General features: G+C 45.1%; 1 protein-coding gene across 4 annotated transcripts in view; it reads right to left on the minus strand.

The window, feature by feature from the left end:
* The window catches only part of RAD54L2 (RAD54 like 2), a 95,674-nt gene that overhangs the window by 37,329 nt on the left and 45,021 nt on the right, over positions 1-13,324 (minus strand). The window contains exon 1 of one of the 4 annotated variants that reach the window (XM_075939465.2): positions 1,584-3,298. The exons of the other annotated variants lie outside the window; for them this stretch is intronic. Within the exon in view, the coding sequence (XP_075795580.2) occupies positions 1,584-1,617 (34 nt within the window). The 5' untranslated portion in view covers positions 1,618-3,298. Of the gene's footprint in view, positions 1-1,583; positions 3,299-13,324 lie in introns of those variants that run through there. 4 annotated transcript variants of the gene reach the window in all.

Consider the following 13,324-nt stretch of genomic DNA (forward strand, 5'->3'; position numbering starts at 1 on the left):
TTAGAACACACACATCTTGAGGATCCTTATACTGCATCTTTCCCAAAAACCTGTACCATTGCAAACATCCTTGCCACTGGAAAGGGAAGGCTCCAGAGCACACCAGCCAGACAGGGCACAAGCAACATGTGCGCTCAACTCTCAGAGCTGTCTGTGCTTTGCCACCCTGGAATCTAGCACAGAGCTCAAGCCTCCAACACCAATCCCTGTGTGATACCGTGCTGTGTAGGACTCGTCTGTGGGCTTGCCCCAGCTTTCATAACTCTCACCAACTAGATCTTTCCATTTGAGTATTTCTTGGGTTTCCTCTAACCCTGTGCTAACCTCAAGTGTATCACCAGTAAAAGCACCTTCCCTTCTTTCTTCTTCCCCATCTTCAGCTCAGTTATCTACCCTACACTGGGCTGCGGGCATCATTTATATGTTCCATATTCCGAGTTTATCCGAGGCATTCTGAATTTAATCCCCTTCCCTTTTCTATCCAGGCCCGTCCCGATGTGGCTTACTCATCCTGCCTGCACAGTCACTCCTCCAGACTGAAGGCATGCAAAGTGAACAAAATGGATCCTAGTCCGACTTCAGGAGGTTGGCTATTGTTCAGACACACACTGAACTGCTTGATTTGATTGTAGCAGGTGGACTCCTTTACATAAGCTTCATGAGACAGAGCAACAAACCTCACAATCTGTAGCCTTCTGGTGGGGTCAGAGGAAAAGAGCTCCATCTTTGATACCCTGCCCATCTGACACTCAAACACAAATACAGCATGCCAAGAGCGAAAGGCTAAAAAGGAGAAGCTTCTCTCAAATATTACTTCTTCACATCAGAGACCAAGTTTAGAGGATCCAGTTCAGTGAAGCAAGGTAATGTTAATATTCCCTATCACGCACGCACCCTTACTGGGACAAGCAAACAAAGAAAAAAATTGCAGAGCAGTTCTCGGCAGCCAGATATAAATTACAGCCTGCCAAGAAATAGGAAATGGTGCTAGGCAGATCATGTATTGCTTGACCAGTGCCCTGAGGTATTGAGGAGCAAGTAGCTTAAATATATTAACCATACCTAGTATTTTACTAGCCCATGTTCTCAGAACGCCATCAGAGACAGAGGAAGAGCAAGAAATGCATCCAAAGAGGCAAAAAGAGGATACTGAAAAAACTGCCAGTAAGACAATCACATCCTCATTCACTAAATAACTTCGCCTACAATTCAAAGAACAGCAGAACTTCAGCTGTAATCCTGTCATGTCAGACAGACACGGAAGGTTTAATCACTTCTTTTACTAAAACCATGAACTTTACAAACAAATCCAGTAATACAGACAAAGACAAAGCAAGGAACTCTTTTCTTACATTTTCTGTCAAAATTATACGTGCGTTGAAAAGTGGCACTGACAGACAAATGCCAAACTGAAATCTGTGTCTTCAAAACGCTTTCCGATCCCAATACATACAAGGGAGCAATTCTGAGGAGCGTGCTCCAAATATTAGTTGCCATATCCCAGCATGGATGTATTAAAATGAACAGTGTCACCATAAAGCAGGAAAAGAGATTAACTTCCCCACCCACCCCCCAAATCTTACCTGGAAACTGCTGAGACTCATCCAAGAGTAACATGATGCTTGCAGTACTCGGCTGACTGAGGCAAGGTCTCCGTCAGTGACCGACTGCCTGGGTCAGTGTTTTAGTGAAGGGTCAATAAGGCAACAAGTTAATCAGCCTCCTCGGCTATTCCAGGCTCAGGGTCCTCAGATGAAAAGTTTGTAGTCGCTCCCAACAGTTGGTTGCTTCTGCCAGGAGCAGTGAGCACTAACGATGCTCTGCTGGCTTTGTCAGTGTGTACCTGGGAAAATGACCTGTGACAGTCCCAGGTAGAATACAGGCTAAGTAAAATTCTGGTGCTTCGTAATCCTGAAAACGACTTTGGTAACTAGCACTTAGTGCTCTGTGCCACAAGCCCAGGGCGTGAGAGTCGATGAGCAATGTCCTCCAGGACTCTGCTGCGGCAGAGTGGGGTCACTGTTCTATAACTGGTTAACTCTGCCTGGTTTCCAACCACAGCAGTGGTGTCTATCTCCCTCCCTTGCTCGGACACTCACATGGCACAGCCCAGCATAAGGTAGACGTGCGGGATAGCTGGGGACCAATCACCAGAGCTATTCTGACCTGTTAGCTTGGGATCGGCATACGTGCTAAATTAAGAGGCAGTAACGCCAGCCACTCCTGAGAAAGGGGGTGGTTTTAAAAGGCAGACGAGCATGTAAGTGAGGAGAGTGCATGCGTGTCTGTGTATATGTGGGCTGGTGTCTCTCCTCTCTCTGGTGGCTTGAGCAGCAAAGTTGCACGCTGTTCAGTTCTGATCCCATTTACTCTGCTGGCAATCCATTCCCACTAACAGCAGCAGAAGCGAAGACGGGAATAAAACAAAACTCCTTACATAACCATTCAAACTCAACTAGGGCCCCGCAGAGGGGGAACTCCAACAGGCAACAGGAAATCCACAGCCAGAGGCACACAGATCGCAGCTATTCTGCAGAGACACACCAAAGGTTATCGGGCCAAAGGGAACTGGGGAAGTTAGAAAACAAGTACAGTCTTTGGCTTTGGGGAAAGGTTGTCTGTGAATTTTCTAACTTCTCACATGCTGTTTGCTAACCTAAAACAGACCAAGCAGGTGAAACTGGAAGATGGGAAAACAATATCACTCAGGAACCTGTAACGTTCTTACACAACAACAAACAAACACCAAAACGTCCTGATTTTTTTCTTATATCAAAGCGTTTTACAGCAGATCCCCAGAAGAATCTGAATACAATGAAAATGCCACTTAAGATCTGGGGCTTTGTAAAAGACAGATCTTTAAGAAGAGTCACCTCTGCTTCCCACACACAGGGAAGTCACTCCTTTGTACTAGCAGGGTTCCCTCACTACACCACTGGTAACAGGGAACGAGTGCTTTCACGGCTACGTTTGACACCTTAGGCAGCTAATGCTCATGCATGACTAACCTTGCTACAGAGACCTTCTCCATGCCAGATTCCATTCACCGAGAAACTCGATCATTGTAGAAAGCAATGTGCCTGGGGGTGACGGACTGGAAAGAAGCATCCACTGTCTAGGGAGCTCTTAAATTACTCTATTACAAACAAAAATGTCATTCACTGAAGATCTGGTTCTCTCAGCCATGATGGTACCACAAGAGACAGCAAGGCCTTTGTCTCAATAAAGGTGGGAGAAAAAAGCATATTTTTTTCTTTTTACCAAGCTGCCCCTTTGTTTTCAATTTAAACCAATGTTTTACACCCCACCCCCCAAAAAAACCAACCCCAGAAAAAAGTGGTTTCCCCCCCAATTTTCGTCCTACTTTTGTATCATTCAAAAATATTGGTTAAACACTGGAATAAGTTGCCTAGGGAGGTTGTGGAATCTCCATCACTGCAGATATTTAAGAGCAGGTTAGACAGACACCTGTCAAGGATGATCTAGACCGGGGTGGCCAACCAGAGACGAAGAGCAAAAATAGCAGTGGATAGAGGTGCGGAGAGTCACGTATTATATATTTATTTTTATATATCTAGCTATAGAAAGATAGACATAGCACACAAAATGTAGTGATAAAAATAACATTACAGGACATTTCGGACAAAAACCAGTAAAAAGGTCTTTAGTCACTTAAATTCACCGCCAGTCCATAGATCTTCAGACAACTTGACAAGGAACAAACATCAAATTAAAAAAAAAATCTTTACAAATACAGTAATATTCTCACACTAAAAAAACAAAACAAAAACCAAACACATACCCACCATGTATTTTAAATTTAACACTACTGCCCTATTATGTCCTGTGAGTTTTTTAAAATTAAACTGAACTGAGAAGTAAATTAGCACAATTTGAAGTGCCTATCCCACACTGCAAATATGAGAGGTTCAAAAACAATAAGGGACAGCCTCATATCTCAGAATTGCTTCAGCCTGGCAAATAATAGTCTTTGAATTTTCTTTAAAGAAACACAGTGTAAACCAAGTACATGCTGATTCTTTTTTGCCTGGGAATTTAAATATGACATCTGTGTTGGCTGCCTTATTCTGCATCTACAAAGACTTTGAGTTTAAGGGGCTTCAGCCCCGCTCTCCACCCCAATGCTGTCCCCCTCCTGCAGAGCCAGGCACTCCCAGCCCCCCCCACTCCAACCCAATCCGTCTCCCCTCCCCCAGAGCCAGCCCTCCCCCCTCCGCTCTAATCCAATCTCTCTCCCCTCCCCCAAAGACAGGTACCCACCCCCCTGCTCTAACCCAATACCCCTGCCCTCCCGCAGAGCCAGGCACACACACACACCCCACCCCTGGCTCTAACCTAATGCCTAGGTCCTGGAGCCACTGCTACATGCTTCTCTCTACAGGAGCTGGGACGCCGTGCACTGAGTGGTCAGCCATGAGCACACGCTGGGACGCTGTGTGCAGAGCAGCCGGCCGTGAACAGTCCGGGTGCAGGGCTCAGAAGCAGCAGGAGCCGCATTTTTTTAAATAAAAGAGCTGCATACAGCACAAAAACCGCAGCTTGGCCACCCCGGTCTAAACGGTACTGGGTCCTGCTGTGAGGGCAGGGGACTGGACTCGACGACCTCTAAAGGTCCCTTCCAGTTCTAGAGTTCTATGATTCGATTCTATGTTTAAAAACTTTGTTAGGAAAATACATTCATCTCATGCAATATATTGTATTACACTAGTATAGGTTGGACTTCCAGGTATGGCACCCTCAGAACCCGAGAGGTTCCAGACTAGGGAGTTTGCTGGACTAGAGGAGATCAGTGCCGGATTCTCAGCTGCTGACCATTGGGCTCAGCTCCCAGCCCCCTGCTCCAGCTGCCTGACTCTAGCCCACAGCTACTGCTCCCCACCTACAGGCTCCCAGCCAACGGGCTCCAGGCCCCAGCTGCTGAATTCTTACCCCAGCTACCAGCCTGGCTCTCTGGTCTGGCACAATCTGTGATCCTGCTCTGCTGGTTCCCCCCCATTGAGGGCTTCAACACTGGAGAACCCAGTGGTGCCAGACCAGACGTTGTTAGGACTAGTGTCCTGGACCTGAGAGGTTCAATCTGTATTAGTCTGTGTGTATGTGTGCTGAAATAAGACTGTGGATTTATTCTAAAAAATACACACAAACAAACAGGCACGCATGTGTGCGCATCTGATTCGCCTGCCCGCCTCATATACATTTCAAGCTGTTCGCAGAGAACAGTGTGAAGAGTTGACACACTAGAATGGGAAGAAAATGAAAATCGGTCTCAGTACATTTCAGAGTGCAAGGAAGGATTCAAAGTTTTTTAAAAACCAGAAACAGGAGAAAAGGATGAAGTTGTGTAGATGCACTAAGGATATAAAATACTGTTGAACCAATTAACCAGTTAAACATTATGTTTACCCAGTTAATTGCTTAAATTAGGGGGGGAAGGGTGGGTTTGCTCCAGCCAGGTTAGGCCCACTACAGGCAGCAGCTGCTTTGGCCAGTTAACCATTCACATCCATAGTATGCACAGCAAATGATGTGGCCCAATTATTAAATGTACATATGTGTGGGCTAACAGTTCTAAGTCTATAACTAACCTCTTTGTTCACATGAAACGTTTTATTTGGGCATTGGAGATGTGTTGTTTTCTTAAACTCAGGTGACACTGTGTTTTGACTTCTGTTTTAGTTCTGCAGCAAGCCACACTGAATTCCATTCACCAAAGTATTAATCTATTGAACACTCCCCCTGCCCGTCCTTGTGTCAACTAAAATAAACCCCAATATTTACATACCAAGTTATTACATTTTTACCACCTATTTTCATCCTTTTTTTGTTAACAGTAATAAACACGGATACGTTCAAGGTCAAAAGTAAATAAAATTACAAACTGGAAGAGAAGGGCTTCAGGTACAGAGAAGAAAAATACTGTGGGACTAGGGATGTGGGTGGTTAACCAGTAAGAGAATGGAGAAGATAGGACGATCAACTGGTTACCTGAAGTGTTTGTACACTAATGCGAGAAGCCTGGGCAACAAACAGGAAGAACTGGAGGCCCTGGCCCAGACCAAGAAATATGATTTAATTGGGATAACAGAGACTTGGTGGGATGACTCGCATGACTGGAGCGCTGTCATGGAAGGGTATAGACTGTTCAGGAACAACAGGCAGGGGAGAAAAGGAGGAGGAGTTGCACTATATGTAAGAGAGCACTACGATTGCTCTGAACTCCAGTATAAAGAGGGAGAAAAACCTGTTGAGAGTCTATGGGTTAACTTTAAAGGAGCAAACAACAGCATTGATGTTGTGGTTGGTGTTTGCTACAGGCCACCGCATCAGGTGGATGAGGTAGATGAGGCTTTCTTTGGACAACTGAGCGAAGCTTCCAGATCGCAGGCCCTGGTTCTCGTGGGGGACTTTAATCACCCTGACATCTGCTGGGAAACCTATACGGCAGTACACAGGCAATCCAGGAAGTTTTTGGAGAATGTTGGGGATAACTTCTTGACACAGGTGCTGAAGGATCCGACCAGGGGCCGTGCGCAGCTTGACCTTCTGCTCACAAACAGGGAGGAACTAATAGGGGAAGTGGAGGTGGGTGACAACCTGGGAAGCAGTGATCATGAGATGGTAGATTTCAGGATCCTGACGAAAGGAAGAAAAGAGAGTAGTAAAATACGCACCTTGGACTTCAAAAAGCAGATTTTGACTCCCTCCGAGATCTGATGGGCAGAATCCCCTGGGATGTTAACATGAAGGGGAAAGGAGTCCAGGACAGCTGGCAGTATTTTAAAGAAGCCTTATTGAAGGCACAGAAAGAAACCATCCCGATGCGTAGCAAGAGAGGCAAACATGGTAGGAGACCGGACTGGCTTAACAGGGGAAATCTGATGAGGTTCAACAAGGACAAGTGTAGAGTCCTGCACTTGGGACGGAAGAATCCCAAGCATAGTTACAAGCTGGGGACCAACCGGTTAAGTAGCAGTTCTGCAGAAAAGGACCTGGGGGTTACAGTGGATGAGAAGCTAGATATGAGTCAACAGTGTGCCCTTGTAGCCAAGAAGGCTAATGGCATATTAGGTTGCATTAAGAGGAGCACTGCTAGCAGATCTAGAGATGTCATCATTCCCCTTTATTCGGCTTTGGTGAGGCCGTATCTGGAGTATTGTGTCCAGTTCTGGGCCCCCTACTACAAAAAGGATGTGGACACATTGGAGAGGGTCCAGCGGAGGGCAACCAAAATGATTAGGGGGCTGGAGCATATGACTTATGAGGAGAGGCTGAGGGACTTGGGTCTGTTTAGTCTGCAGAAGCGAAGAGTGAGGGGGATTTGATAGCAGCCTTCAACTTCCTGAAGGGAGGTTCCAGAGAGGATGGAGAGAGAAGCTGTTCTCAGTAGTGACAGATGGCAGAACAAGGAGCAATGGTCTCAAGTTGTGGTGGGAGAGGTCCAGGTTGGATATTAGGAAAAACTATTTCACTAGGAGGGTGGTGAAGCACTGGAATGGGTTACCTAGGGAAGTAGTGGAGTCTCCATCCCTAGAGGTGTTTAAGTCTCGGCTTGACAAAGCCCTGGCCGGGTTGATTTAGTTGGGATTGGTCCTGCCTAGAGCAGGGGGCTGGACTTGATGACCTTCTGAGGTCTCTTCCAGTTCTGATTCTATGATTCTAAGTATCACGGTGCAGGCAGGGGGGCTGGCCTGCTGCATCACAACCAGGGATGTTCAATTGCGAGTAATTGACTAATCCAGAGGTTCTCAAACTTTGTGATACCGTGACCCCCCTCTAAGTTGCTTGCGACCCCCAGTGGGTCGGGACCCACAGTTTGAGAAATGTGGGACTAATCGAATAGTCGCTGGGAGGAACCGGCCCAACAGGGGCACTTGTATATTTCAAAGAGGAAGTGCCACCACTGCGCCCCTGCCCTGTCCCACTGAGTTGGAGCTTTCAAAGATTGAAATCTCCTCTTCCCTTCTTCTACCCCCCTCCCCCGCTACCTCTTTATGACAGAGGCAACAAGGGGGGGGGAGCAACTAGTCGAGTAGCCTTTCGACTATCCAATTAGCTTTTGTTTATTGGATAGTCGACTAGTCCTTCACATCCCCATCATAGATACAGCAATTGAGTGTCTAACTGAATTAATGGGGAAAGAAAACACCAAATGACATGAAGAAATAAAGGGAAAAAAGTTACTCATATTTTGTACTAATGGCCTGATCCAAAGACCATTCAACTTAGTAGAAACACCGTTGGGATTTGAATGAAATTCTGTTTAAAAAAAACAACTGCCCCCAAATGACAATACATATAATTGCTGCTGAAGAATATCTTTTGGTATAATTTGGTGTAGTTCAGAGGATATACACTGATTAGCAGTATCTATACCATCCATTATCTTCCCATGTTCTTATGTTTATTTCCATGATGGTGATGGAGTTAGAGGGCGGGTGTGATGTTTTGGGGAGCTCCCAGGCCAATAAGGGGTTCTGTCACCACTTGCCCTGTGACCTTGGGGAACCTTTATGGTGATTCAGATCCCTGACACCAGGAGCCAGCCCACAAACAGAAGGTCTCACCCTAGTTTTAATCAGGCTAGTTACTCCATGCAAGGTGATACCAGCAAACATTCCCTCCCCACAGTTGAGAATCTCCCCAACTTCCTCGTCCTTGAGTTCTAATGAGCAATACTTTGACTGTTCCCCTGTGGTTTGTCCCCCCCAAAGGTGTGAAACCATCCCCCGCAGTTACCAGGTTTCTTTGGGATGCTTACTTAACATAATCTGCACACCAGAGACCTGCTTGGAGTAAAAATAAACCAAAAGGTTTTTTAATAGACAAACCACAGTTTTAAAGATGAAGTAGAAAGGGAAAGGAGACATGTACAAGTAACACCAAAAATGGACATACAAATACAGCCTAGTTTTAAGAGCCGTTACTTACAGGGGACGGAAGGAGGGCATGCCAATTATCATGTAATGCTAGCACACAGAATATTGTTTGTGTTAGTACTAGATACTAATTGGAATGTCCTCGTTCCATCCTCTTCAGTGACTTACAAGCAATCCAGATTTGTAGACAGCCTCAGCTTATTGAGGAGCAATGGGCTGTGCAGACAGCAGCTGTTGAAAATGCTACCCCATGCAAGACAGCCGTGGGAAGGAGGAGAAGCGGCACAGAGTAGCGAAGGTGGGAAAGAGGAGAAACGGACTGGCCTGCGGAGAGGAGGAGGAGTTCTTCTGTGACTTGCGTTCAGTCAGAAGGGAACCATTACAGCTAGCGGAGAATATGTGGATCTCTTACCTGCTGGCTGTGGGTCAAACACTTGGAATGTAACAACAAAGAACTGAGTGGAGGAGCAGTTTCCTGGTTACTCTGACAAAACGGGCCTAACAAAAAGATAGTCCATACATGAGCTTATTTATAATAAATTATTTCTCAGGGAGAGATCAGTTTCTGGCACAAGAGCACTACTTGGGTGTGCCGATGGTATGTGGCACATATTTGTCATGGTAAATGGGGATGACAACACTGGTTCTTTGCCTTGTTTGGAAACATTCCCTCTGTATTGTAAGACACAGATGGGAATGTGCTGTTTATTCAACCAGGGAAAAGGAAAGACCTAGGTCATCCTATTTGTGATGCACTGGTTTTTCATTTTTCCAGTGTTGAATCTTCTAGCAAAGGTGCTGTGGAAGTCGCTCTCTTGTTGAACTGCTCAGATGTCTGCCTTTAAATCTTACTTCCTAGTTACATACACATCTTTGATCAGACTTTCTGCTCATGCTTGGATTGCTTGTACCAACCTCATTCATATATCGTAGGACCTGTTGATTTCCTAATGTATTTGTCCTTCTTGGCTGTTGCTAGCTTTTTTCCTGAAGGAGTATGAGACTGGGCTGTATTTCAATTCGTTACATAGATATGAAAGTAGGGATGTAAGCAACTAATCGACTATCCCAGGGGTCTCCAAACTACGGCCCGCGGGCCGGATGCGGCCCGCGTGGCCCTCTCATCCGGCCCGTGGAGACCTTTTTGGATTCAAAGGCAGAAGAAGTGAGATTGTTTCAAAACCCATTTGAAGCAGATGTGGCCAGTTGCCCAGATGAACTGCAGCTGGAAGTCATTGAGTTGCAAGCAAATGACCTCCTTAGGGACAAGTTCAAAATAGGACTGGTGGGTTTTTACCAGTTTTTGCCCAAGGAAGACTTTCCTAATGTCAAAACTTTTGCATCAAGGTACCTTTCAATCTTTGGAACAACATACCTGTGTGAACAAACATTTTCAAGAATGAAATACGTGAAGAACAATTTGAGAACAAACTTGTCCGATGATAATCTCAGGTCACTGTTGATGTTAGGGACAACAAATCTAAAGCCAGAAATGTCTGCTATTTTGGCATCCAGGAAACAATTTCACCATTCACACTAATACAGGTGTTCATGTGTAGTGTATCAATGTGTTATTAAATAATAACTGAATAAAATAATATTAAATAAATAATTAAAAACAACATCCATGTTTTGATTGTTTTTTATTTGGACCTCAAGTGTGTAGTCAGCCCCCGAACTGCTGTTTGATAGTTAATGCGGCCCTCGGGCTGAAAAGTTTGGAGACCCCTGGACTATCCGATAAGCAAAAGCTTAATCAGATAGTCGACACTCCCCCTTGCTGACTCTATCACAAAGTAGCAGCAAGCGGGGGAAAAGGAGAGGGTGCTGGGGGGAGCCGGCTTAAAAGCCGGTTCCCTCCAGCTCTGTGGGATGGGGCAGGGGTGCAGCCTCTTTGAAATGTACAAGAGCCCCAGTGGGGACTCTTGTACATTTCAAAGGTGGAATGCTGCCTGGCGCCCAGGGACAGCGGGGAGTCCCCGATTGACCCCAGGCTCCACACAGCTTTCCAATCTTTGAAAGGTACTAGAGCCCCCACTGGGGCTCTTGTACATTTCAAAGTGGAATGTGCACTAGTCCTTATCAACTATTCTATTAGTTAATTAATCTATATTTAACATCCCTAATCCATAAGCGATCCAACAATTATAAACCAGAGAGTACATAAACCAGAGAGTAAAACAATATTTTGAAATAACAGGTATATTTCAAAGATGCGGGGTAGCTATTTCAGGTGACCTCTGGTATGCTGAAATAGCCCCACTGTCTAGACCAGGCTGTCTTCCAGGGGGAGCAGGGTGCCATTTTTTTTCTTGGCATGGCGTACATGTGGTGCGGGTGGGGAGAGCAGCAGGTGAGCGGAGCGGCATTCAAAGGGGCTGCGCTTTCCCCCCTCCCCCAATCAAAATTTTCCCGGGGGTTGTGCCCGGAAAAAGGTTGTGCACAACTGGTCTAGATGTACTCTATGGCTACATCTACACTGCAGAGCTGTTTTTGCACAAAAACTCGCAGAGCATCCACACTACAAGTACGCTTTTGCACAAGAAAAAGTACAGTAGATCATCAGAAGACGGGGCTTTTTGTACAAAAGTTATTCTTCTTTCTACGAGGATTAAGCCTTTTGCGCAAAAGGCATGTGTGGACGGACAACAGCGGTTTCTTGCAAGAAACCCCGATCGGAAAAAAGCACAGGTACTCTGATGGCCAGTCTGCGAATGGCAATCAGAACTTCCTTGCGCAAGAGCGTCCATGGCACTGCGGACTGGACGCTCTCTTGTGCAAAAGCACATGGCAGCGTGGACGCGCTCTTGAGCAAGAACTTTTGTGGAAGATCTCTTCTGCAAAAAGTCCTTGTGCAAGAAGCCTGCAGTGTAGACGTAGCCTATCAGATTAAGTCAGGCTACCCACCTACCTGGATAACGGTTACATAGGGGACTAAATGCAGCAAATTTTCACTCGTCTTCATTTCTGTCATCTGAATCATGAGATTTTATTCCCCATCTCCTAGCCCCATGTATGTAACAGGGCGTTCAACTTACAGAATCCACTGATCCCCCCACCCCGAAGGAATTGTCCCCTTAACAGGCCACTGCTGATGAAACCTGCCTCCACCCACCCACCCACACAGTGTATTCATGCCACAGAGAGGGAACTTTCTCAAGATAATAATGAGCTGCTCTCTCACCATTTGCCAAAAACTGTGCTCTATGGGTTTTGGCTCAAGCATCCCTGTGCTCATAGAAGCAGAGAGGAACATGAGTTCACATTTTTGGTCTCCTTATTTGCTTTACAGATAGTACATGAGGTTGGCAAAATTTAAATGACTGTAAATCTAATTAGGTTTTCACTATGTGCTGTACTTCTTCCATTTCCATCAAACTAGGACAATGAAAATAGGCTAGTCAGTTTCAAGTCAATTGCATTTTCAATTTCATGCACCATCTTCATAATGCTATAATATGTCGGTTCCAAAACAGATGCAAAGGAATGTTTATTTAAAGGAAAACACAGTTTTCCATTCGAATTTTGATAGATAAATAAATATAAAGTATGTTGGTGAGAGGTTTATTTAAAAAAAAAAAAAACTTAAGTCTTGGGGCAAAATTGACCCAACAGTGTCTTTGTAATGGTGTTAGGCATTTTGTCATTAAGGATCCAAGAATATAAAAGTTTTTTACAACCCTGAGGGAAGATTACAAACCTGTGAAGCAAAGTATCATCATTTTACAGATTAAGAAACTGGCATCTGGAATGACTAAAATCAAACTCAAGATCATACAGTCAGCCACAGTGACACATCCAGGAATATATTCCAGAAGTCCTTATTTTCAGTCCCCTTACTCTAACCACGTCCTCACTGCTGTAAGTCAGCCTTCTTTGAGATAAGGCCAAACTAAAGCAGTTTGTGACCATTTCTGTTGAGAGAGGCAAACATTCAGAAGTGCATCAGACCAGGCTCCACCCACATAATGGACAGCATGACTGTTCTATTCTTTCATTCCACCAGCACCAATCAAAAGTTTTCCAAATCCAGGTTTAAATACAAAGAATCAGTAGCCCTGGAGAACAGCATCTGAGTGCCAATACTAACAACTGCATCTGTTACAGGACTCTAGGTCTCACTTTTTAATCAATTGTTCACCCGGAATAGCAAACTTTTGAAATGTGTTTAAGCCAGACCCTCTCTAAGGCAGAAAACAGTGACATTCCATCAATATTAATCACAGGACTGCACCACCCACAAACAAATGAAGCTGAATTCCAGCCACTATAATCAAAATAATCCCAGACATCCAGAAAGAGTGAAGACAGAACGCCACAGAAGGATTCATTCAAAAGTTCAAGCAGTCAGCATTTTTCCTCAGGAAATGTTTGAAGTATGAGCAATCTCTAAGAACATAACGTAAGAACATAAGAACAGCCGTACT

The sequence above is a fragment of the Pelodiscus sinensis genome, chromosome 11, assembly GCF_052426305.1.
Source record: "Pelodiscus sinensis isolate ZL-2025 chromosome 11, ASM5242630v1, whole genome shotgun sequence".
Lineage (NCBI taxonomy): Eukaryota > Metazoa > Chordata > Testudines > Trionychidae > Pelodiscus > Pelodiscus sinensis.